General features: G+C 37.9%; 1 protein-coding gene across 1 annotated transcript in view; it reads right to left on the reverse strand.

Annotated features, from left to right (window-relative positions):
• The window catches only part of DNAH5 (dynein axonemal heavy chain 5), a gene marked incomplete at its 5' end in the record, with an annotated part of 208,233 nt that overhangs the window by 91,035 nt on the left and 89,712 nt on the right, over positions 1-27,486 (reverse strand). Inside the window, 10 exons of the mRNA XM_032415335.1 lie at positions 5,415-5,613; positions 7,599-7,822; positions 9,109-9,322; positions 9,511-9,633; positions 18,787-18,921; positions 19,666-19,808; positions 20,836-21,037; positions 21,455-21,631; positions 24,427-24,668; positions 27,168-27,314. Coding sequence (XP_032271226.1) covers positions 5,415-5,613; positions 7,599-7,822; positions 9,109-9,322; positions 9,511-9,633; positions 18,787-18,921; positions 19,666-19,808; positions 20,836-21,037; positions 21,455-21,631; positions 24,427-24,668; positions 27,168-27,314 — 1,806 coding nt within the window. The remainder of the gene's footprint in view (positions 1-5,414; positions 5,614-7,598; positions 7,823-9,108; positions 9,323-9,510; positions 9,634-18,786; positions 18,922-19,665; positions 19,809-20,835; positions 21,038-21,454; positions 21,632-24,426; positions 24,669-27,167; positions 27,315-27,486) is intronic.

Consider the following 27,486-nt stretch of genomic DNA (forward strand, 5'->3'; position numbering starts at 1 on the left):
TCTACACCTTAAAGAACTAGAGAAAAAGCAACAAACGATGCCTAAGCCACGCATTAGAAGAGAAATAATTAAAATTAGAGCAGAAATCAATGAATTAGAAACCAGAAACACAGTAGATCAGATCAATGAAACTAGAAGTTGGTTCTTTGAAAGAATTAATAAGATTGATAAACCACTGGCCAGACTTATCCAAAAGAAGAGAGAAAGGACCCAAATTAATAAAATTATGAATGAAAGGGGAGAGATCACGACCAACACCAAGGAAATAGAAACAATTATTAGAAATTATTATCAACAACTATATGCCAATAAACTGAGCAATCTGGATGAAATGGAGGCCTTCCTGGAAACCTATAAGCTGCCAAGACTGAAACAGGAAGAAATTGACAACCTGAGTAGGCCAATAACCAGTAACGAGATTGAAGCAGTGATCAAAAACCTCCCCAAAAACAAGAGTCCAGGGCCTGATGGATTCCCTGGGGAATTCTACCAAACATTCAAAGAAGAAATAATACCTATTCTACTGAAGCTGTTTCAAAGAATAGAAACAGAAGGAAAACTTCCAAACTCATTCTATGAGGCCAGCATTACCTTAATCCCCAAACCAGGCAAAGACCCCATCAAAAAGGACAATTTCAGACCGATATCCCTGATGAATATGGATTCCAAAATCCTCAACAAAATCCTAGCTAATAGGATCCAACAATACATTAAAAGGATCATCCACCACAACCAAGTGGGATTTATTCCCAGGATGCAAGGGTGGTTCAACATTCGCAAATCAATCAATGTGACAGAACACATTAATAAGAGGAGGGAGAAGAACCATATGGTCCTCTCAATTGATGCAGAAAAAGCATTTGACAAAATACAACATCCTTTCCTGATTAAAACTCTTCAGAGTATAGGAATAGAGGGAACATTCCTCAAGTTCATAAAATCCATCTATGAAAAACCCACAGTGAATATCATCCTCAATGAGGAAAAGCTGAGAGCCTTTCCCTTAAGATCAGGAACACGTCAAGGATGCCGACTCTCACCACTATTGTTCAACATAGTACTAGAAGTCCTAGCAACAGCAATCAGACAACAAAAAGAAATAAAAGGTATTCAAATTGGCAAAGAAGAAGTCAAACTCTCTCTTTTCGCAGATGACATGATACTTTATGTGGAAAACCCAAAAGACTCCACCCCCAAATTACTAGAACTCATCCAGCAATTCAGTAATGTGGCAGGATACAAAATCAATGCACAGAAATCCGTTGCTTTCTTATACACTAACAACGCAACTATTGAAAGAGAAATTAGAGAAATGATTCCATTTACAATAGCACCAAAAACCATAAGATACCTCGGAATAAACCTAACCAAAGAGGTAAAGGATCTATACTCTAGGAACTACAAAACACTCATGAAAGAAATTGAAGAAGACACAAAAAGATGGAAAAACATTGCATGCTCATGGATAGGAAGAATAAACATTGTTAAAATGTCTATGCTACCCAGAGCAATCTATACCTTCAATGCCATCCTGATCAAAATTCCAATGACAAAAAAAAAAAAAAATTCCAATGACATTTTTCAAAGTGCTGGAACAAACAATCCTAAAATTTGTATGGAATCAGAAAAGACCCCGAATCGCCAAGGAGATGTTGAAAAAGAAAAACAAAGCTGGGGGCATCACGCTGCCCGATTTCAAGCTATATTACAAAGCAGTGATCACCAAGACAGCATGGGACTGGCACAAAAACAGACATACAGACCAATGGAACAGAATAGAGAACCCAGATTTGGACCCTCAACTCTATGGTCAAATAATCTTTGACAAAGCAGGAAAAAACATGCAATGGAAAAAAGACAGTCTCTTCAACAAATGGTGCTGGGAAAATTGAACAGCCACATGCAGAAGAATGAAACTCGACCATTCTCTAACACCATTCACAAAGATAAACTCAAAGTGGATGAAAGACCTCAATGTGAGACAGGAATCCATCCAAATCCTAGAGGAGAACATAGGCAGTAACCTCTTTGACATTGGCCATAGCAACTTCTTTCAAGATACATCTCCAAAAGCTAGTGAAACAAAAGCAAAAATGAACTTTTGGGACTTCATCAAGATAAAAAGCTTCTGCACAGCAAAGGACACAGTCAACAAAACAAAGAGGCAACCCACAGAATGGGAGAAGATATTTGCAAATGACATTACAGATAAAGGGCTGGTATCCAAAATCTATAAAGAACTTCTCAAACACAACACCCAAAAAACAAATAATCAAGTCAAAAAGTGGGAAGAAGAGATGAAAAGACACTTCTCTGAAGAAGACATACAAATGGCTAACAGACACATGAAAAAATGTTCATCATCATTAGCCATCAGGGAACTTCAAATCAAAACCACACTGAGATACCACCTTACACCAGTTACAATGGCAAAAATGGACAGGGAAAGAAACAACAAATGTTGCAGAGGTTGTGGAGAAAGGGGAACCCTCTTACACTGTTGGTAGGAATGCAAGTTGGTACAGCCACTTTGGAAAACAGTGTGGAGGTGCCTCAAAAAGTTAAAAATAGAGCTACCCTATGACCCAGCAATTGCACTACTGGGTATTTACCCCAAAGACACAGATGTAATGAAAAGAAGGGCCATATGCACCCCAATGTTCATAGCAGCAATGTCCGCAATAGCCAAACTGTGGAAAGAGCCGAGATGCCCTTCAACAGATGAATGGATAAAGAAGATGTGGTCCATATATACAATGGAATATTACTCAGCCATCAGAAAGGATGAATACCCAACTTTTACATCAACATGGATGGGACTGGAAGAGATTATGCTAAGTGAAATAAGTCAAGCAGAGGAAGTCAATTATCATATGGTTTCACTTATTTGTGGGACATAAGGAATAGCATGGAGGACATTAGGAGAAGGAAGGGAAAAATGGGGGGGTGGAATTGGAGGGAGACATGAACCATGAGAGACTATGGACTCTGAGAAACAAACAGGGTTTTAGAGGGGAGGGGGGAGGGGGGATTGGTTAGCCCAGTGATGGGTATTAAGGAGGGCACGTACTGCATGGAGCACTGGGTGTTATACGAAAACAATGGATCGTGGATCACCACATCAAAAACCAATGATGTACTGTATGGTGATTAACATAACATAATAAAATTAAAAAAAAAAAAAAGAAAGAAAGCAGGGGCGCCTGGGTGGCTCCATTGGTTGAGTGTTTGACTCTTGATTTCGGCTCAGGTCATGATCTCAGGGTCCTAGGATGGAGCCCCCATGGGCTCCATGCTCAGCGGGGAGTCTGCTTGAGATTCTCTCTCTCCCTCTGCCTCTCCCCCCACTCGCAGGCACTCCCTCTCTCTCACTCTCTCTCTCAAGTAAATAAATAAATCTTTAAAAGAAAAAAAAAGTAAGCAAACAATAGTAAAAGCATTGGAATTCTTGTGATCCTACGCAGTCTTAGTTCTTTCCTGTCTAGAAAGGGCCTATTTCAAATAATGTCATATATATTGAATTTAATCCAAATCCATAACTGAGTATTGGCATTTCAAGGAATCTTCCAGGGGTATTCGCTTAATGGTCAAAATGAAGGTCGAAAAAGTAGGGATTTAATGTCAGAATCAGTTAGAGAGGTCAAGACTTAAAAGGTTTTTTAATAAGAAAAAAAGGAAAAGGTCATTGCATTTGTTCAGGAAATTCCTATGAATCAGGAATTTCAAGTTAGTAGTGAAGACAGAAGTGAATTTTGGGGAATGGAGGTAGAGGGTAGAATAATAATTTCCTAAATAAATGAATTATGTCACTGAGAAAAGATGTACTAAAATCAATATACTTTTTTAAAAAATTAGAAACACATAATGTACCAGTGTAACACTTTTCCATCTTTGAATATAAAGCATAATGCCAAAAGAAAGCTAAATTGGGCATATATTAGTTCTCCATCAGTTAACATTAGTAACAGGAAAAAAAGTGACACGTGAGTTGAATATGCCAATAACAACTTAGAAATTCACTGGGTACTAGAAGAGTGAGTGGCTCTTCCAAATCTAGCAGTACATAATTATTTTCAATTGACCCTGTCCTAATATAATAGCATATTAACCTTTTTATGACAAAGCAAGAAAACTGATGTAACATAATCATGAAGATTGGCTTATTTGCAAAGCTCTCACTAATTGAATTTCAATAGTCCCTTCAGTGTTTCATAAATGTTCAACTCAAGCTTTGAGAAACAAAGGGCTTTGAAGTCAAAAAAGGTTAGTTGTTTGCCTCCAACACGACCACCCCCCAAAAACGTAATTGTGCTTTGCTCCTCGAAAACCATCATCCAATAATTTAGCCTTCTGAATTAAAAGAAACAAAATACATAAATTCTAATTATTTATCCTTCTGAATTAGAGAAAATGAGATACATAAATTCTAATTTTAAATGCCCTTACACTTACAGGATTTTTGTATGTGTGTGACCTCATTTAAAATAAAATGTGTCAGCTTCTTTCTGTGGAAGGATCCCTCTAACTGCATAGCGAGCAGTAAACCTCCTTTTGCAACGGTCACTCGGAAACTTTTGATAGATCAAATACATCCTTATCAAATCTAGAAAGGTGCTGCATGGTCATTTTCAACCATTTAGAAGATATAAATAGCATGAATTTAAGTATGCCTTTTTAAATATGGAAATTAATTTAAAATTTACCCTCAGTATTAAAAGAGGTAATTAAATGAAAGAAAATACTCTACTTAAGCTCAGTTATTTCTGACGGAAAGAAGTAACTGGAGCACTATCTCTTTTCATAAGAAGAAAAGTAATATACATCTCCATTTTTTATAGAACCATAACCACGAAAGCTTATATGCACGTCGCCCGTCTCTTACCAATTATAGGCAATGGTCTTCTCAGATATCTGAGGTTTATCTATTTTTAACAATCAGGATGATCTGAATAATAATTATCATTATTTTTGCTACCTTTCATTTGGCAGACTGCCAAGCCACTCTACAGATAACATTTCATTTATTCCCCACAGTGCCCCATGGTACATATATTAATATTTCCATTTTCATAAATGAGGAGAATGAGGTTCAAGAAAGCTCAGAGACTCGCCCAGTTACCATGTGGTAGATCCCTTCCTCAAACCTACCACTGTATGACAGCTATAAGTCCTGGCCACTTTCTTCTACCCTGTCTTGCCTCCCAAATCTACCTTAATGTGCGAGACTAATATGCATAAAAATGGTTCATCTCTGAACTCCAGGAGTATCCACTCGGTCTATATTTACTGAGCACCTACAATGTCTCCGGCTTGTTTCAGTGAAGCTCACTAGACAGAAATCCAACATCCCTCAACTGAACATTCTGTCTTCAGGTACCCCTTTGGGGAATTTCAAATTCCGCTCAATAGTTTACCTGTAGCTTCAGGTGCGTCCCTCAAGAAGTCCACAAAATAAACATCAGTTCCACAATCCACCAAGAGTTTTTTCTCTTCACCAAACTCCTTCTCCACCAAACCTACTAAAGCCTTATCAAACCAGGTCACGTCACTGGACACCGTGAAACGATCAGCTATGACACGTTTACACTCATGCTTCCACAGCCGTAACAGTTCCTGTCGAGAGCATAATTAAAATATGTTATTCATTTCTATTTGCCACAGTTGGGAATCAAGTTGACAGAATTACAGAGCACCATCCTTCCTGATCCAAGATGCTACATTTTAAAAACTGGAGGTTAAAACATACTTAACTTCATTTCAAATTGGTCTCATTCAAGTGTATCAAATAGAGAGTAGTGTCTATTCATTTTCAGTCTTTAAATTAAAATGAAAATATCCCTAGACAAATTACTAAAACCACTCTGAATAACCAACAAGGTAATATTTTATGTAAAAGTCTTAAGTCTGTGATAAATTAGTATGTTTGGATAAGACACCTACATTCATGTGGCCAGAGCGTAATATAAAATGTAGGATATAAATAGTTCTCATGTATACAATGGAGATATTACAAAGGTATATTTACTTAACACAATGTGAAGGAAATTTGTGGCAAAAATCTGGATTATCTGAACAAAGCAATCTACCTAGTCTACATAATCCAAGGTGCAAAGTTAGCTGGAAGTTGAGGAAATTAACTGCTCTAGACACCTGTTTGTATAGCAAGTTCATTTGATTTGAAAGACTGATGGAAATTTCTTAACTTGCTAGAATTTTGCTGGTTAGGAGGTTTTTTTTTTTCTTTTTTAAAAAATTTTTATTGTTATGTTAATCACCATATATTACATCATTAGTTTTTGATGTAGTGTTCCATGATTCATTGTTTGTGCATAACACCCAGTGCTCCATGCAGAACGTGCCCTCTTTATTACCCATCACCAGGCTAACCCATCCTCCCACCCCCCTCCCCTCTAGAACCCTCAGTGGTTAGGAGGTTTTTAAGCCATTCGATTACTAATGATAAAATGCTATTTGGTTACCAAAATATAAAAGGAACTTAGTAATATATATTCAACGATTGCTGGAACTATTTATGGAGATTTAAAGTAAGCATCAAAAAATGGCTACTCAAAAAAATAATATTGGGGACGTGCATTCTGCATTACCATTAATTTGTCAATAAATCTGAGGGGGAAAAAATCAAGATAAAATGTTCCCTGCTGCTTAAAATGATTCTCTGTTCTCTGTAACAAGGACAGTGAGTTTTCCCTGAAATGTCTTGTCTTGGAGTCAGCCAGCGTCATTACCTACTTTGTGAGTTATCTGGGGCAAAGTTGGCGTTTTTTATAGTCACTACTTAATATGTCTAGTGACAGTGTGGTGGATATCTCAGCTGTCCCTGTGTGTTTATGTGGACAAGGCCCTAAAACCCACTTGTTTAACTACCTCCTCGGTTCCATAAAACCACAAGAGAAGCCAAGGTTACCTAAGCCTGAGCACACCGGCCATGCTTTGGGGGAAAAAAAACATACTGGATTTTTCCATAAGGTTTCTAGTTTGAAGGGAATTCTTTTAATGCTAGGAACTTTTATATTCAAGTGTGTGTAAAAATGCTCATTTTTCAGCCAAATGAACTTTCTACTTTTCTGCCTCTTTTCAATTATACCAATAAACGAAATTCTTTGAGCACATCTAGTTACTTGGAAAGATTGAGGACCATTAACAACAAAATGGTCTCTTCAACTTTGAATGTTTATAAGGATAATTACTTTTTTAAAGTTAAAATGTCAAGTTTAAAATATGAAGACTATTATGTAACAAAATCAAGAGTGATTTTTTCCATTATTTAGTATAAGGAAGATATCTTATAACGGGAAAATAAGATCCATTGTTTCCTTTATTCCATGCATTAGAAAATAATTGTGTATACTATTTCCTTAAACATAAATTTAATTTAATTGGAATTTTTTAAAAGAAATTTTCTGACATACTTCTCCCTTATTTATATTAGCTGAAAAGTAGCAAAAAAAAAAAAAAGAATATCCATGCTGAAACATTCCAAAATATTTCATCATTCCACTAAAAACTACATTACGAGTAATATTTAGGGCATAGGATAAATAACGATGCCATTTGTCTCCCTCCTATATATCACTTACATCCGGTTCCCTGATAACCTCTGAGGTGGTGTTCAGCATGCCCTGCCAGATCCTGGAAAGATCTCGAAGGTTAAATATGTAATGGAATTTTGCAGGTGTAGGGAGCATTTTAGTCTTGGTCATCTGCCACAGCTGGCGTGTGAGGGGAACCAGTTTCATCACCGAATCTCTCACGCCTTCTGAGAAGCCCCTCTGAGCACAGTAGTAGCCGCTCCCAATAACACCTGGAAGAGGAAAAAAAGTCATCACATTTTCCGTGATGGTTCAAGTCAGTGAAATTAAAATGAAAACCATTATAATGTAGAGTTGGCACAAATATTATACACATTTTAATAGACGGCCACATACCAAAGAAGTTTATATTGATGTTCTCTTATTTTTTTAAATCTAAAAAATAGATACAGTTTCAAGTCAGTTAGCATTTAAATACTGAAAGGTTGATTAAGAAAGACTCCTGAAAGCTCTAGCTGAAAAATTCAATATTACCAAGTGAGTGATGTTAAATACATACAGTTGCCTTATAAAGACATAAGAAAAAGGGAGGTTTCATGAACCCTTAAGATTTCTCCATTCTGTTGTTGCCTTCCATGCATTATAAGATATTTTAATTTACTTTATATGTAAAACTTTCTAGGCAAAAAGAATAATTAAAATGGATAATAGTCATTTTTTTTCTGGATCATTGTACTTTTCCCAGGTTTAGATCATTCACATATCATTTGGCTTCCAAACTTCTGTCCACTGCCACGATGGAAGGCAGATACTGCCATACTACGCTAGCCCAGGGTGCTGAGATGACATTTTAGTCTGCCAGAAATTAATTAGGGTAATCCTAATGAGTTTTCTCTCAGTAGCAGCTTCAGAAGTGGTAAATTAATACCTAATACAATGTGTACATAACTTTACACTCTTTTTCTGCAAAGAGTAACTACAAAATCAACTGTAAACTCTTTTCATTACTCAAACCATCATAGTTATCTACTGGGCTAGTGTTTCTTCACTGATATTATTTCTGAAATACTACCTATTTAACCAATCAATAACTTATTTCAATCCTACAAATTACTCTGAAGATCAGACACTGGCTAATTTCTGCTATAGGCAAAATTATTTCTTTGGCCAAAATCATTATAGGGCTTGGTTAAAGTACCAGTTACATAAACTTTTGGCATGGTATTCTATCAATTCTGACCTCATATAGGTATATCTATGAGGAAACAATCTCATCATCTCCTTGTTCATTTAATGTTTAACCTCCTTGCCTAAGAAGCTAGCAACAGTTACTTCAAGAAAAAGAAAGGTAGAAAAGATCTGCCTAGGCACCCAATTCAGGATATCATAAATCCTTATGGAAACAAAATCCCAATATAAACACAACTGGAGAGTGATGAGGGTAAAAGACTCAGGAGCCACCCAATGCCCCTTCTGTGTTGACCTCTGGGTGGATATTTTCTCATTGGACTGCAAGCAGATGTTCTTCCCTCCCCATGCCCCACTGTCACCATTTTACCAAAGATCTTGTCCATGGAAGCATCAGAAGGCAACGTGCAGTTAAATATAGAGAACTGCCTCTTGAGTCTTTGCGGTATATCATTGCGTCCACCCCCAGGATGGATCATGGCTGCCAAAAACTGGATATCCACGATGCTGGTAAACTCCCCAGGCTTCTCTAGGTTATAAAATCCATTCTGTTCCATCAGCTGTCGTACTATCTCATTAGTAACCTAAGAAAGACAACTTTCATAATTAAAAGGTCACTCCTTTACATCCCAGAAACTAACTCGAGTGTTTCCAAATAATGGACTTTATTGGAACTGAGGAACTGCATATTGAAAAAAGTGGGAAAATATTTACTCCTCAAAGAGTAAATCAATGTTGAATTGAAATGAAGCGTGTGATAGGATCAATATACCTGATCTCCCCACTCATTGATTATTGGCATATTCACATCATCAATAAAAACAGTCATCTTCTTTCCTGCAGGAGGACCATATGTTGTACCCATACGCTTATCCACATAGCTCTCTATTGTCCTCTGTGAAACAAGAAAGCCAACAGAAAGATTTGTGAAAATATCCTCTAAGACACGGTAAATTATTTTTAAAATCTAGGAACATTGGAATTGATGGGAATTACTCACAAACAACCCCAAAACTCTTTTTAGTTCTGGAAATCAGGGCATGAAGTACCTAAATTATCTTGCCATAATGTTAATCTTTGAAAAGTTTACTCAGTTCATGCATTTTGATTCATGCAGTTCATACAGTTGATTTCCAAGCCACATGGTACTCACATGGAAATGATCATACGGTGATCAATAGTTTGGGTCCCCCCCCCCATCTTCCTCTTTCCCCTTGAAAATCTGCTTTAATTTAGGAGTAAATGGAATTCTAATTACTGTACATTTTGAGTGGGATGGGACTCCTTGGTCCATTTCTACAGATTTTTATCTTATTGTTCCTACATTGATGATACTCTATCCCCCAGCCCCATTATTCAAAGAATAATTTAGCCCTTCCACAGTTTCCCTGTACTGCCCAAGAAGTTTCTTAGGTCTGTACTCAGAGCCACACAGCCTGCCACAACCGCAAGACTGCTCACTTTCCATTGAGAAGGCTGCCAGTGAGCCAAACACAATCCAGATCCAGTGCTTTAGGGCTGAAGGAATCAGAGTGAATCACCTCTCAGCCCCTGAGACAAAATTGCAAACTACGCCCACGTGTCTTTCTCATCTCTCCATTCTGAGTTTAGGTGGTAAAGAAGACTACACTGTGCTCTATTAAAAAACAAAAACAAAAACTTCCCTAGCAATATGAGAAAGAACTTTACAACTGATTAAACTAATGTAACATTATAGGTCAACTATTCCTCAATTTAAAGAAAAACTGATGGAAGGAGCATTGGAAGAGGTAAGAGGAAGATTCGGCGGCGGGGGGGGGGGGGGGACCCAGACTATTGATCACGGTATGATCATTTCCATGTGAGTACCATGTGGCTTGGAAATCAACCGGTCATTCAAAATGCATGAACTGAGTAACCAGAGCGAACACCACAAAGAAAACAGAAAAGCCTTCATGGTTCTCACGCTCTAGAAACTCAGTTTCAAAGGCCTCATTCCATTCCTACCACTGTAGTAATCTACTGATTCATGATTTTAAGTCATGTTAAAGATGATGTATAAAGGTAGGAGAAAGCAGCGGTTTATTGCGATAAAATGCATTCTTCTCCTATCCAAAAAAAAGCTTAGTTATTTCATGATAAAAAGCAAATCAGTTAAGAATGACTTTAGTAATCCAAGATACAACCACAAAATAAGGCCACATATAAACAAAAATCTATATATTTGTCCTTGGAAATCTTTGCAGTTGGTAATTTCAGGTTATAATTTTCCATCACCATTTTAATGAATAATGGCAAGAGATATGAAATTTTTTCACCATTTCCAAATATAAAGATATATAAATATATCACAACTCATTCAATTACAAAATAAATCTCTCAGGACAACAATTCAATGCCAAAAAGAATTTCCTATTCCCCTGATATAAAAGCAAGCTGTTTAAAGTAATGTACTAGGCTAAATTTAGCTCTGCTTTTCAATGAATTTAAATGCATAAGGCAATTAATAATCTCCTGACACCTCCCTATGGCAAGCTAGAGCCTTCCAGACATTCCCTTGTCTATTAATGAGAACTCACAGCACATGAAGATTTTATGTCTTGGGGGCCATCTAAGAGCTAAAAGGCCATAGGTGGGATAATATGAAGTAATAGCTCCATACCTGCACTTGCTTCCCCTTCATTGTGACCCTATTCTTTTTTTTTTTTGAAATAAGAGGGAAATTACTAGTAAGCTATATATGCCATAAAAGAGCTAAGCTGACAAAAACAAAAACAAGAGAGGGAGTAAAATGAAATAGCTTGTGACCCTGGAGATGAGACCTTTCTGTTTTTAGAATTGCTACCCATTAAGTCATTATCTAATGCATAATTTGAAGTTTGGGGACACCTTCTAAAGGCCTGAAATATAATAACTGCAGGTTCTACTCCATCATTTATCTATTGGGAACTGTTTGGGAAAACCATATATGTGACTGGTCTCTCCAGCTGGACTTCCCCACATGGATGATCCATAGCATCACAAAATCAACCTATCCAAATATAAATGCTTCTTACCCCAAAGTCTGCACTCCCTGCTGGGTGCTCATTTCAGGGAATGGCATCAATGACCCAACTGCCCCATCCGAACACTTACCCATCTAACATCAATACATCCTTTCTCTCATAATTTCAATATTGCTATTGAATGTATCTCCTCCCTGAAGAGTGACATGCCTGAGGACTGTTATTTGTCCTGGGAATTAATGGGAATTAATACCACGACCTCTTAAACTGCCCCCCCCTTCAGTGCTGCCTCCTCCAGTAAGTCCTGGAAACTTCTTAAAAAATCATATACACTATCTATATTGTGTGATTTGTAATTTTATCCAGAATTTTCTGTCTCCCCCCCCAAAAAAAAAATCAGTCTGAAGAACTACTGATAATCTTTGTAGTGTTCTGCCACCCACACTCTCTCTGATCTCCTTCATCTGGGGGAGACCACCATCCACTGTTTTAGGTGAGATAACCACAGTCCAGTTAACAAAAATATGTGTATTTTTTTCTCTGCGTATTGTCTGTCTCTCCTACCAGAACGTAAAAAGGGAAGGCATCTTGTTTATCTTGCTCATCACTGCATCCTCAGTGTCTAGAAAGGTACCCGGCACACTGCACTTACTTATAAATATTTAATACAGGGATGCCTGGGTGGCTCAGTCGGGTAAGCATCCGACTATTGGTTTCGGTTCAGGTCATGATCTCAGGGTCATGACATCAGCCCCGAGTCAGGCTCCATGCTCAGTGCGGAGTCTGCTTGAGGATTCTCTTCCCCTGCACTTGCCCCTGCTCTTGTGTGCTCTCTTTCTTTCTCTCTCCCTCTCTGAAATAAATAAATCTTTAAAAACGTATATTTGATATAGTAAATGAGGAAAAGAAACCTGGGGGTCATCTGTAACTTTCTTCTCTCTCTTCTGTCCCTCTCTTCCAACCACATGTATCCAGCCAACAACAGTTGTGCTTCCTGATCACAACTTGAACCCATCCTCATGCTGCTTCCATGCTGCCTTTTGTTACCTGGTCCAGCCCAACCTCCCTCTCCTCCTGGGTCTCTCTGAAGACACCCATACCTCTTCCATCTTTTCCTCCCCTCTGCAGCCAGAATGAACCTTCTGAAGGGCAGTGCAACCCCACGCCACTCCACTGGTTCCCCAGGAACAACTTACAAAGAACTCCATAATGTCCCCACTTACACATCCAGTCTCACCTCTAAACACTCCTCAGTCTCTTTTTTCTGGTCCCTCGTAGTCTTCATTCATTCATATTCAGTTAGCAATAAAACACACACCATAAAGTGATGCTCAGCTCACAGACTAATGTGCATTATGAGATCCTTATTTACATATTCCTAGAGTAGCCATTTCTGAGCCAAAAAATCTCTCACGATTAGCGTCAGCCAAACACAATTTGTCAAATATTGATTCAGATGAATGATCATCCATAAATGTTGTTTCTCTCAACTCAGCTATTGATTAATAAAATTGAGATCTCTAGCAAGGACCTGAACTAAGGGCGGTTTATGCTGTTCTCTAAGAATAAACAAAAACTTTACTCTGAAATCAGAGAACAGTAGTCCGCATGACATCATCTTAAGCAATGTATGGAACCTAGAGAAGATACTGATTTTCTCGTCTGCCTATCTCACACTCACATGGCATATCAAGGTTAACCCAAGCTGTGACAGTGGCATTTTAAGAAATAAAAACTAGGAGGTTAGAAATCCAGACAGACTCGGGAATGGAGATAAGGAAAGCTGCCCTTGTCCATTCTAAGCTGGGAGCCCTAAAACTAGAGATAACAAATTTTCTGAGTTAATTTCTTAGTAGACAATTCAGCCTCTATAATTCCTAAAAAAATATAATATTAATATAATATAAATATGGAATTTCTTCAAGTAATGTCAACTCTTTCATTACATTGATTTCTGTAATCCCCTAAAGGAACTACTCCCTTCCTCCTCTGGGCTCTACAATACTTAGATTACACCATAACCAGCATTTATCACACCTGTTATACTTGACTGTGTATACGTCTGTTTCCCCAACCACACAGAGGGAGGAACACTGCATTGGAAGGGATATTGACAGGGCCATATGCAGTTGAGGAGGTTGTGCACTGCCCAGTTTTTGGGTTTACCATTCACACCACTGTCTCTGTGAATAGGACATATCACAGATCTGCATAACCTGCATGGTCACAAGTGGGAGTGTATATAAAGTTATTTAAATCACAAATACATATATATGTATGTGTGTATATATACAAGAGAGTATTATCCATAAATGATATATGTGAAAGCACTTGATGAGCTTAATGCATTATAAAAATGAAAGATATTTTATTATTACTATACCTATCTCTATATGTCAGCATTTAAATCATTTTCATACATATTACACCTAATTAAATTGAAATATTTTGAGATACAAATGTAAAAAGTAAACCAGAAAGGTATTATAAGAAAATATAGGATATTTGTATAACTTCTCTTTGGTTTTCTAAATGTTTATTTTTTTATAGTATCCTGTTTTTATTTCATGTTTACAATACCTTAGAACTCAGAATAATAAAAGTTCCCTTCTGCTCTTTAAAATAATTAATTAATTAAAATATAAAATATGCTTAATTTTAGGCTTCTATGTATCAGCTATTTAGCTAAAAGATAAAAATGGAGAGCTTATGTTCTTTATTAAGACATCTACTGCCTAAGTAAGATCTTCCCCTTGTATTATAAGTTACTAAACCAAATGAAAACAGTCTTACATTAGTAAAGTTTAAAATGCTCAACAGCACGTTTAAAAGTAAAACAATATGAAAATACAGTAACACATAAAACAATTGCACTAAGTGATAAATCAGTCATTTGAATATTAATGTGGATAAAGAAAAGTCATTGGAAGGAGGCATATGAGTGAACAGCAAAACATATGGGGACCTGGTTTTTCACCAGGTTCTGGTACCAACTAACTGTGTGAACACAAATAAGGACTTGATCTCCCTCCACCTGACTGCATTAATAGTAACAATAAAACCTGACATTTTTAGAGAGCTTTACCATGGAAAAATACGTTCACGTATAATCACCTATGATTCTTCTCTGGAAACTAGTCTTCAAACTATGCTCTGAGGAGTCAAAAGAGTTCTATGCAATCATAGGGGCCCCTGAAGGAAGCAAGGATAAAGTTGGGAAGGATTTCAGGAGCCCAGCCCAATTCCACCAAAGCAAATCTATGGTTACCTGTTTTATAGCTTAGTCTTCTGCGTAAGATTTCATTTGGAAAAGTGGCTCTGAGTCTAAGAAAAAAATGTGGAATTTCTTTCAAGGCTCTATGATTCTCATTTTTTAAAAAACAAAACTTATTGCTATGCAACCATTTGTAAGATGGTTATATTCAAAACACTTTAAGATTATTTTTAGAAAAGATAAATCTTCAAAAATTCTGTAGAGAAACTTTCTTCTTTCTGTATTGTTTACATTTTTTAAGATATGTATAGATTACTTTCAAAAATGGGGGAGGGGGGGAACAAGATGAAACCAGAGACAGAGACAAACCATAAGAGACTCTTAATCTCAGGAAACAAACTGAGGGTTGCTGGAGTGGAGGGGGGTGGGAGGGGTGGGGTGGCTGGGTGATGGACATTGGGGAGGGTATGTGCTATGGTGAGCACTGTGTATTGTGTAAGACTGATGAATCACAGACCTGTACCCCTGAAACAAATAACACATTATGTGTTAATAAAAAATTTAAAAATAGGGGGGAAAACCCTTAAAATAATATTTGTTTTGGAAAAAAATTGAGATCTCTCTCTAAAAGACCAACTGAATTCCCTTAGCCAAAACAATAAGATGACCATACAATTTTTGCCCAAACTACACACTTTTGATAGTGACAGATATGCCATTAATTATTAGTTCAAGACAATGGAATTAAGCTAGACTATCCCCAGACAAAGAGGGACATACGGTCAGTCATCCTGCTGATGAAAAATCTGAATGTGACCCCATGGGAAAAACAAAAGAACCCCAAATGAAAACAACTGTCAAAAAACAGACGTGTGGTCTTGACTGGACTATATGCCATCCTGGTACCACAGACGGGACGCACAGTATCTGTCTTCACATCTACAATTTCAGTTTCGTGTAGATCCAGTTAAGTGGGAGATCGTGAGACAAATGCTCATCTCCAACAGAACTCACTTCAGCATGAACAGCTGAAAATTACAGTGAGAAAGTTAATTCCAGCAGTTTGGCTAATTGAAAGCTTTCTAAAATTAATGAGTCTAGCTTAATAGAAAGCTTGGATACTCAGCAGTCCAAATAGGCACTAAACAGAGTACATGATCCTATGATGCTTCTGAGAGGAAAAAGAAACAGTAAAGTGTCAATGTCACCTTCACACCAGCGTAGGAAGGAACTGGGCTAATGTACTTGTGAATCAGATAATGGGATCCTAAAGAACACAGATTTTTGTGTTTTGAAAGCCTGCTTTATTGTTATCCTAATTATTATATTTCAATGTGGTATGACTTCTAGAAATTTATTACATAGTTTATGAATTTTTATGTCAACAAACAAGTTGCTTTCTAGATAAAATATGCCTTTTTCCAGGAAATTAATAAATGTCTCTTGTTAAAGAAACATAGCCTACAGATCCTTACCACCTTAAAGGAGTACTTTAGGTTACCAAGAGTTACTAATAAAAACACCAAGAGTTACTAATAAAAATACAGTGACAAGGTCTTCTTACATACTAAATAATTTGGCTGGCCTTTGTCCCTGGTTCCTAGGAGGGAGCCTTTAAACACCTGGAATTTCCTGAGTAATAGTGTTTTCTTTGTTAGTCTCTCAGACTACTCTTGCCAGAAAGACCAACCATGTGATTTGAGGGTTGGGGATTTGAACCACATGGTATCAACTGGCCTTTTAGGAAGGGAGGGGGCTTGGGATTGAGTTCAAGCACATGGCCAATGATTCAATCAATCATACCTATGTAATAAAACCCAATAAAAGCTCTGGAGATTGTAGTTCAGGTGAGCCCCCTGGCTGGGGATATACACTGAAGTGCCTGGAGGATAATGCATTCTGAGGACACAGAATGTTTACAGTCAGGACCCTCCCAACCATTGACTTTACTGCATCTCTTCTTTTGGCTGATCCTGAGTCATATCTTTTATAATAAAACCATAATCATTAGCACAGCACTTTCCTAAATTCTGAGAGTCGTTCTGGTGAATTATGGAAACTGAGAGTCATAGGAGCCGCTAAATTTCTAGCCAGTTCTTCAGAAGTGCTGGTGGCCTGGAAACCCAGGCATGGGGCTGATATCTGAAGTGAGGGAAGGCTTGTGGGGGCGTCGAGCCCGTCACCTGTGAAGTCTTTAGTAAGTCCAGGTTGTTACTGCCAGAATTGCATTACAAACCTAAAGATGTAATCCAGTCTCAAGAAATGTGAATAGCTAATTACCCAACATAATGGGGGAAGAAAAAAATTGCACTTTGATTTAAGGTTTTAAAACCTGCATCCACCAATAAAGTTAAAATTATAACCTTTAAGAGGATGTTCTCCTAGAGTAAAACTAACAAAAGTTCTTTAAATGTGAAACAGTACCAAAGGAATGTGGCGAATGTTGGTAACAAAGGAATGTGTAAAATGTTAGCATCCTGACAGCTTAGGATAATTTAAGGTGCTATCCCCCAAATGCAAAAATACCACAGCTGAGTCTCTGCAATTTGAGGCTGACCTTCCATTCACACCTTCCTCCGCATCACCACACTGTCAGTGGCGTTCATTTGATAGAAGGCTAGCCGGTATTGGAAATTCCATCCCTAACAGAGGAGCACAATGCAGCTGACAGTCTGATTTAGAAACTCCATCAATGGTCTTAGCTTATTGGCACTCTGCAGTCACCAATTACATTAAGTGATACGAAGTCACGGTGTAGCCATGCTGTCAACTATTTTCATTGCTCTTTGATATTTTCATTCCAACAGCTAAAGAACAACAAAGTTAATCAAGAGCAAAGTTCTTTGGGTTGGGATTCTCCTAAAAATTTCCCTTCCATTTTCAATGTATGATATGTGTCCTTTTTATTAATGTGTTAATGTTCTAGCAGATATGAGAGGTGACTTGAAAACAACTGAAGCATGAGGGGACACACAGGATTCCCTCCCCAGTGTCAACAACGTCTTAGTCTACTTAGGAACAAGAGCAAACAACCAGCCCACCACTGCAAACCCAGGTCATTGTTGGCAGTTCCACTGACAAAATCAGAGCAAATTTGCGGGATTTTGTTGTTGTTGTTGTTGTTGTTACTCCCCAATGATATGATAGAGTAAAATCTCCAATGTGCTAGCTCTAAGATTTATTCCTGCAATTGCTGATGGGAGTCATTGTGGAATGTTCAGTCAGGGAACAACAAGATAAATTGGCAATATCAGAACCAGAGACTGGAAGAGGAATGAAAGCAAGACTAGAAGAGAATTAGACTGGACCAGCTGGGGGTCTTTCTAGGCTAATACCCTGGTGTGGATCCTGAAAATGTGAATTAGGCAGAGGTGGACAGGGAGAACGAAGAGAAAGAAGGAGATGTGAAAACTATTTCTTTAGCGACACTAACAGCCCTCGATTCAAGAGAGACCCATCGAAGATGACCCATGTGTCTAGCCTAAAGCCTAGAAAAATACTAACCCCCACAGAAAAGCAGATGGTAGGGACAGCAGGCAGGTTTGGATGCAGGAATAAATGATACCCCTGTCAGTTTGGGATTTTACATGTTCGCAGGCTTTGCTAGATATTTTTAACACTACTGAGGCTTTTAACACCCAGTATAAGCTTTTTATTGCTCCACCATTTAAGGTTATACAGTATAATCCAACTAGGGAGAGATTCTACTGCAGGAGAATAATGGCAGGTACACTCGTGGCTGGGAAAGTGCAGACGAAGCTCATGGGCACAGGCAGAATAGTGAAGAGAGCTGAGCCACCAAAGCTGATCACAGACTTGGTCTTAACGAACCATAGCAAAGAGCCAGTACCTGAAACATCAGTGGGGTGGTTGCAGAAGAAAAATTCAAACTCTTGATCATGTGACTTTCAGAATCGTATTTTGACATAAATCCTTTGATAATGACTGTTTTAGCTGTTCCTTGCTCACCAATTAGCAGCACAGCCTAAGAGAGACATTGAGAAAGAAATCCAAGGAATGCAATACAATGAGCATGAGCTCAATAGTGTGCCCCCCACCCCCAAGTCGAAAATTCACATGTTGAGGCTCTAACACCCAGTACTTGAGAATGTGACTATATCTGGAGATAGGATCTTTAGAGAGATGATGATCAGGTGAAAATGAGGCCATTCGGGTGGGCCCTAGTTCAATCTTACTGGTATTCATGTAAGAGGACGAAATCTGGATACACGTACACAAAGGAACAGCAGGGATGGAGTCACAGGCATAAAGAGTATGGGGGGACACGGTGAGAAGGCAGCCACCTGCAAGCCAAGGACAGAGACCACAGGCAATCAAACCTGCCAACACCTTCATCGTGGACGCCAAGCCTCCAGAACTGGAGGGAAAGAAAGGTCTGCTGTTTAAACCACTCAGTCTGTGGTGATTTGTTACGGCGGCCCCAGCAAACTAACACAGCCATCGGAAGAGGATTTCTCTTTGGACAAACAAGTCCAAGTTCACTTTCTCTCAACTACTGTGTGAGAAATAATTACTTGATCATGCGCTGGAACTATTCAACTCTTAACACTGTTACTCAAGAATAATAAAAGAAGCATATTAATTTGGGTAATACTTTCATTTACTCGAAACAGCAACCCAAAACATACTAAGATAAATGCAAGATGCCTTGTGTTTTCAAGCGACATTTTAAAATATGCTATTGTCAATAAAAGTCAAAGAGCCACACCTTGCCCTGTTTGGCGATGGTTTTAATTAGAAAGTCAGTCCTCACGTTGTCAACATTTGGCACCAGGATGGAGCCATATTCTGGGGTGATGTCAGATGGATACACATATTCCTCAGTGCACGTGGTCCAGTGCCTCCATTCACCTGAGACGAACAGAGAACATGTACATCCTCACATGCCCATAAATAACTGAAGTCCTGACCGGAACAACCACACGTCCTTGACATCTCATGAAGCCATCTTTCAAAAACTCCCCATAAAATGAAGATCATTAGAACCATAGATCTAAGTACTATTTAAGTATGTGTTAGCCGAGTCAAAATTTCCCAAGGAACAATTCCAAAGTGTTATTAATAGGAAATATGAAGAAGAATCCTGGAATTTTCTTTTTAAATATGTCAGTTTTCAATTATGTCTGTATAAAAGTTAAGAATACAGTGATAGTAGTATGTACCTAAGACCATTTAAAATATCTAATATCACAAGCTTTTCATTACACACTTCCTTAATTATAAATCAAAAATAAAAGATATAAATATTGTATATATATATATATACTTTGTATGTATGTACTTTATATATATATGTATGCACATATAAATAAACTTGAGGTATATATAGATAGATACAAATGTATAGATAAACACATATTTGGTAAAAATATACTTCACACTTTGTAATTCTTATGTAAATTCCTGATTATATAAATGGCTGAAACAGATCTGATTTGGAGATTTTTCTCTAATTTTTATTTTTAGATTGATTTATTTATTTTAGAAAGAGAGAGAGTGCACAAGTGGGGGGAGGGTAGGGCAGAGGGAGATGGAGAGAGAGAATCCTCAAGCAGACTTCCCACTGAGCTGAAATCAAGAGTCATATGCTTAACTGACTAAGCCACCCAGGTGTCCCCCTAGTTTGTTTTTAATTCATTAAAAGTTCAGTAAACAATATACTTAACAAGGGGAAGATGTGCTTTTGGAACACAAATGAAATAAAATTTCGAAAAAGAAACAATTAGGTTTCTTCACACATGAAAATTTCCATTTCAATTTTACAGCCAAGTGTTTTAATTACCACTTAGAAAAAATAAAATTTATGTAAATATTGGCCAGTGGAAAAAAAACTGTTCCCATGTGTTGTGTATGAGTCCATGGAAGCAAGGATCCTCACCAGTGGACGAGACGTAATAGTCAAACATGGTGTCCTCCGTCCCCTCCAGAGGCGGCAAATCCAAGGTCAGGGCTTCCTGAGAACACAGCCAGTGCTCCAGCCGGCGCCGGCCCTCCAGTTCGAGCAGGGCACCAATGCTCCACATCAGGGAGAAGACGTACAGTCTCCCCAGGTGCTCTGATGTGACCTCCACACCTTGCTCCTGAGCACAAAAGAAACTTGCTGTTTTAATGCTTGCTTCTCGAACTGACATTTTACTTGGAGGTTTCAATGAAAATAACAAAGATGTGAAAGGGACAACAGTTTTCCCGAAGACAAGAACAAGGGAAAGATGAATGAAATTGGGAAAAAATACAGAATTGATCTCGAGGAATATCAAGCTGGTCTCCAAAATAAATCTGGAGGCTTATTAGATGACAGTGAACTTGCCACTAAATTATAAACCGATGGCTTCCTTGGTGAAAACAGAAATGAGAAAAATGCAAAAGATGCATGTGCACGTTTAAAACATCCCCCACCCCAACCACAGGTCTAACAGAACCAATTTCAAATATTGTACTCTCTGCACAACATGGCTCTGTTAATAAGAGAGAAATTTCTAGAAATTTGAGCAATTTACCTTTGGAGGGATCAGCCCTTGAAGCATGTTAATGCTCTGCATGATTACAAAAGCCTCAAGCATCTCCATCTTGTATTCTAAGTTCTGGATACTGAAGCGATACAGGTCAGGAAAAGACTTGCCATAGAGCTGACGAAGAATTTCAGCTTCTTGAGGTGAGCGTTTCTTAAGGAAACCCTGTTCGTTTACAGATTAATGCATTAGTAAGTTTACTAGCACACCAGGAGAATGGCCATTTTGGGACAAAAATTTTTTAAATATTAATTAATGATAATACTGCATATAGGATGTGCCCGGCCTTACTAACCGGGCTTTCATGCATTAACTCATATAATGCTCAAAATAACACTATGAGGTAGGTGTTATTATTATCTTCCTTTTACAGATGGGAAAACCAAGGCCCAAACAGTGGAAGTAATGTGCCCAGGATCCCACAGCTGGTGAGTGCCAAGGACAGAATTCAAATGCACATGTTCTATCACCACCCTATACATGTGCTCAGGTCTTGAAGCCAAGATGGAAAAAAAGTCTTAAGCTCTTAATTAAAATATACTAGAAGAAAATGAGGAGGCATATATAGAGAAATAATTTAGGAAAAGAAAAAGAAATAAAAGATGAACAAAGGAAATCCATACCCACATTGTTTTAAATGGGATAAAAGATTTATCAAGTTAGTTGTTTCCTTTTATTTCTTCTAATTTAATTAATTATCAATGTAGAAAAATATCAAAGAATATTCCAGAAAATGGAGAATTTAGTCATTTGGGGAACCCACTTTAGAAAAGTGCATGTGATCTCTAACAAAATACCACTAACACACACTATTCTCTAAAGCTGACGCAAGTTCCCTCGGCCTCAAGGGATCAGCTCATTCTTAGACACTGAACAGAAGCAATAAAATGTTGATTCCAAATTATTCATCAATTCATGAATTTACCAGGGTGCCACAGCAACAAAAACAGAACATAGCCCTTTTGAGTTGATGGAATCAAAAAGATTGTCATACACAGGGCCAAGTAATCAGCTTGGCTCCCAGGAGATGACAGATACCAGTGAACACAGCTTCTCCACCCGTCTGCCTCTAGTAACTCCCTAGAGTTGCCTTGTACTGCTCTCAACACTCCCAGTCTGATTCTTTGTGAGTCTTGCTAACCATTCATGAGAAGAAACTGCATTATTTAAAAGCATATAAAAAATTAGGTAAGGGGCGCCTGGGTGGTTCAGCTGGTTGAGCATCCGACTGTTGATCACAGCTCAGGTCTTGATTTCACAGATGTGAGTTCAAGCCCCATATTGGGCTCCATGCTGGGTATGGAGCCTACTTTAACAAAATAAAATTAGGTAAGTGTAGCATTAATGTGAGAACCTTATTCATCCTCAACATAGAACATAATAGAAGTTTATTTCATAAATAGCAAAGTCTAAATATTCATTAGCCAGTCGTGTAGAAGTATTTTTAAAAAGCCTTTGTGAATGTGAAGCATTTGGGGAAAATCACAGAAATACTTTTTTACTTGGAGCTTCCGCTGTATCCGTAGTTACCAAATCCGGACCTATTGTGGTACTTCTAAAAACAAAAGCAAAAACAAAAACCAACTCCTGAATCTTACCCCCTCACCCCGGCCCAGAGATTCTAATTTGGAAGGATTGGGGTATGACCCCATCATCTGTATTTTAAAGAACTGTCATTGATGATTATTCTTGCAAAGCCAGTGTTCAGAACCCTTGCCCTGTATTCTCCTTAATGGATGGATAATTTGATTGAGAAATCTGAAATCTTTAGAAGCATATTTAGTGACATATCCAATTATATGTAAGTATCATTTTGCTATATAATCCCCTCTTTTTTCGTATCTTCACATTTTACCAAACCTAAACCCTTTTTCAACCCAGGTTTCTGTAAATTCTGAGAAGATACTATTAAAAGTTAGGATATATTCATAGAGAAAGAGAAGCACAAAAATTAATGACAATACAAAGTAAACACCTACTCAATTTAAATTATGATTTTAGGGGGCACCTGGGTGGCTCATTTGATTAAGCGTCTGCCTTCGGCTCAGGTCATGATCTCAGGGTCCTGGGTTCAAGCCCTACATCGGGCTCCCTGCTCAGCGGGAAGCCTGCTTCTCCCTCTGCCCGCTGTTCCCCCTGCTTGTGTGCTCTCTTGTGCTTGCTATCTCTCTCTCTCTCTCTCAAATAAATAAATCTTTTTTAAAAATTATGATTGTATGTTTTCAATCAAAATGATCTCCAAAAAATGATGTAAATAAAATAATAAATTTGACCAACAATGTCAAAAAAGATTTCACATCTGGCTTATCTAATAAGCATTTTGCCTTATAGCATTTATTTAGTAAAATATCTACGTATACAAGGCATTTAACTATAATCTGATTATAATCAATATATTCTAGAATGTATTGGTGATAAGAAAATAATATACCTTTTCATGAACTGGAGATATTATCTGAAATATTATTTCCAAGAACGAACATAAAACTAATGACTACTGAATCTCATAAAAATTCCTTATATGCAATTTTTCCCTTAGATGGAATTTTAATAAATTGTTTTCTTAAAGCTGATATTCTAAGATGATTGCTCCCAAACTTTACATGACTGAGTACCTTTTTAAAATGTCATGAATTTCCAAAGTGATCAAATTAAATTTTACTTATTCACAGTTTGGCGGGATTATTGATTCAGTGAGGCCTGGCAACTACCCCACAACCCACAGTGGAAATCACAGGTCTAAAGAGATGAGAGGAGCCCTACAGACACCAGAACGCTGAAGGAACCTGTAAGGGACAATCAGGGTTCCAACATCCCAGAGCAGGCAAGGAGTGGCCTTAAACAGTAGCGATCAAATGCAATGACACCAAAGGTCTGCAGAAAAATCAACAGGCGCTCTACAGGAATGCTAAAGACCGGTTTTCCTCCTTCGGTGCACAAAAGAAAGACTCCACTCATACCTCGAGAAGAGGACTCCAATCGAGGATAGAAGAACTCATGAAAACCATTCCATTTCTTGAGACAGTAGCAGGTGAAGCGTTGTCAATGTTATGGGGTTCAAAAATGATCTTGCAGTTTGGAGCCATGGGAATCCGATCGCCATTGGCAAGAGTTAGAGTTTTGTTATCATCCAAAACAGAATTCAGATTTTCAATCCAAATGGCATCTACTGGACCATCAAGAACTATCCAGATATGTTCACCTAAAATATTCCACCAAAGGTGGGGGGAAAAGCATACGTACACATATATACATAGACACATAACTACTATACTTGCAGAAGTACTATAATTTGATGTGATTTTCATTAAACTTTGATAGAAATGATTATTTTTATCACATAGGACTTTTCCAGTTCTTTATATACCAGTTGTTTAAAGCACATAATCAAAGTAAAAAGTCATTTTTCATTGAACAAATATTCATTGAGCACTTTCTATGCATCAGCACTGTTCTAGAGTCTGGGGATTTTGTGGTAAATAAGACAATTCCTGCTTTCACAGAGCTTACACTCTAAAGGGTAGAGATGATAATCAATCAAACCATAAGCAAAGAACTATCCAAGATAAGAAAAATTAAGAAGGATAAGATGATGGGGCATTGCTTTGGATAAGGTAGTCAGTAATATATTTCAGGAGAATGAAGAGATGTAAAGATCTAGAGGTAAAGTCTTCCAGGCAGTAGGAATAGCAAGTGCAAAGGTCTCAAAGTGAGTACAAGCATAGGGTGTCCCAGGAAGAGCAAGAAGTTGAACCTAGTAAATAAGAAGAGAAGGAGGAGAAGAATGTGAGTACAGTCAGAAGGACAGCCAGAAAGAACCACAGAATCAACTCTGGCTTGCACATCTTACATTTGAGATGTCCCACAGACATCCCACAGTGTTGTTGAGCTGGAGGTTCAAGGGAGAGGTCAGGGTTGAAGATTAACATGTAGAAGCCACCAGCTTAGAGATGGCATTTAAAACCATGGACTGGGTATGTTTCTTCTAGATAGTAAAAGTAGAAACAGGAGGTCTGAGGACAGAGTCACTTTGATGGTCAGACTTCTAGTAGTGTCTCCTTTGCTGGCTCCTCCCTCTGGCAGACCCCCCATGAGGCAGAGGTAGAAGGAGAGCCAACGGGTAAAGTTTCCCTGAAGCCAAGCGATGGAAGAGTTCCGAGAAGGGGGGTGATCGACCGTGCCAAGATCCCATGACAGCCGGACTAGCCTGAGAACTGACAATTCATATCTGGCGAGCTGGAGGTTATGAGTGTCCTTAAAAGAGTAGTTTTGGAGGACCACTGGGGACAAAACCTGCTGGGAGTCACTTACGGAGATATCTGGAAGTAAAGAAAGTGACAAGCATCCACAGAATGGTCAACCACAATGCCATCATAAATTTAGGTATTTGGTTTAATAGTTCCTCTTAATCTCCTAATCTCTAGTTTCTCTTTACTGACACCATGACCAAGTTTGTAACTCTAGTTTTTATTTACTGTGTAACCCCTGTAATATATTCTATGTCCAGTCAACTGCTTTGAAAATCTTAATTATGCTCATTTGACTTGAATTTAAGTAAAATGATCTAAACACCAGAGTCCCTTAGAAAAAGCATGTTGCCTTCTTTAAGGAGGAAAAAAAACACCTCTCTGAGTTCCCATTCTTGGGAGCACATAACTGGAAGGACAGCCAGAAAGAACCACAGAATCAACTCTGGCTTGCACATCTTACATTTGAGATGGGCACCGGATCTGTTTACACAGGATTATTGAAACAAGGTCAGAAACAAAATTTGATTTATATCCAATAAAACAATAATTCCAAATATGAACACACTTTTGAAATCCCATGTTTTCATGTCTCTTTTGACAACTGATTTTTAGGTTGATGAGCTCCATTCCCTAACTGAGAATTGGGATGGCACCAGCTTAAACATTTATTGGTAGAAACTATTCCAAAGCAGAGACTCCTGAAGAAATAGCCCAAATATCTTGTCCTTCTCCTGGATCCTTCTTTCTCTCTGCAAATGCATTCACTGTGCCTTTCTCCTCCTTATTCAGGAGTGAGAAAACATGATGAGAGGAGAGTTAATATCACCTCTTCCATCCGAGCTTATATTCCAGGAACACCGGGTTCAATTTCCAGACTCCGTAAGTAAGAGAATATTCAGAGTGAACCACTAGCCCTTAACAGGTTTGTTCACAGGACAACCAAATACCAGTGTATACCTAAACAGAATAATTTCTTAGTTCAATATAAACTTCATTTTTGATATATGTAATTTTCTTCCCAAAGAAGCCTATTTCCTCCTGTGATTTTATAGGAGAATCAGTTTTCCAAAAATAGGCTGTACTTAAATAAAAGTAACATTTTTAAAAGATTCAGTGAAATAGTTATAGTAAAATCACTTTATTTAACACTATCAATTTTCCGTAACAGCTTTTTCTTTCTCTTTTATTCTAAGATATCACAGGGATACAGAAATATTTATTCAAAAGGAAAATAATTTCCTTTGTAACAACAACAAAGAAGAAAGGTGGGAGAGGGGGATTTTAAATACCCTAATCAATACTTTCAGTATTTCAACACTGACAAATATACTGATTTAGGACTTCTTAGTCTTGGCTAAGATATTATATGGAGAATATGTTCTACTAATTCTAAATAGGCACTAAGGATTTTATTTAGAAGGACATGTCAAAAATAATACTTCATCTTCTACCTTTCTTGGCCCTCAGTGTTTTCCTCCAAAGGGTTGAAAATATCCCATCAGTCCAGTCGTTTGTGGCCACGTCAAGCCGACCAAACATCTGTGGGGCTGTAATCGCTTTGGGATTCATCCTCAGTTCCCGGTGTGGCTTTCCACAATCTGTACCAAGTAAATCCAAATTTTAAATGACTCAGATGTAGAGTGAACCATCATTAGGTAACACTGAACTAATTTGCAATGTACCATCAGCAGGTGTTCAAAATATGAAAAACACAAAATTAAACTGAGAATATATGTCTTACTGCATTCCAAGTTATCATAATTAACACTG

Source organism: Phoca vitulina, unplaced genomic scaffold, assembly GCF_004348235.1.
Source record: "Phoca vitulina isolate PV1807 unplaced genomic scaffold, GSC_HSeal_1.0 scaffold17, whole genome shotgun sequence".
Taxonomy (NCBI): Eukaryota; Metazoa; Chordata; class Mammalia; order Carnivora; family Phocidae; genus Phoca; species Phoca vitulina.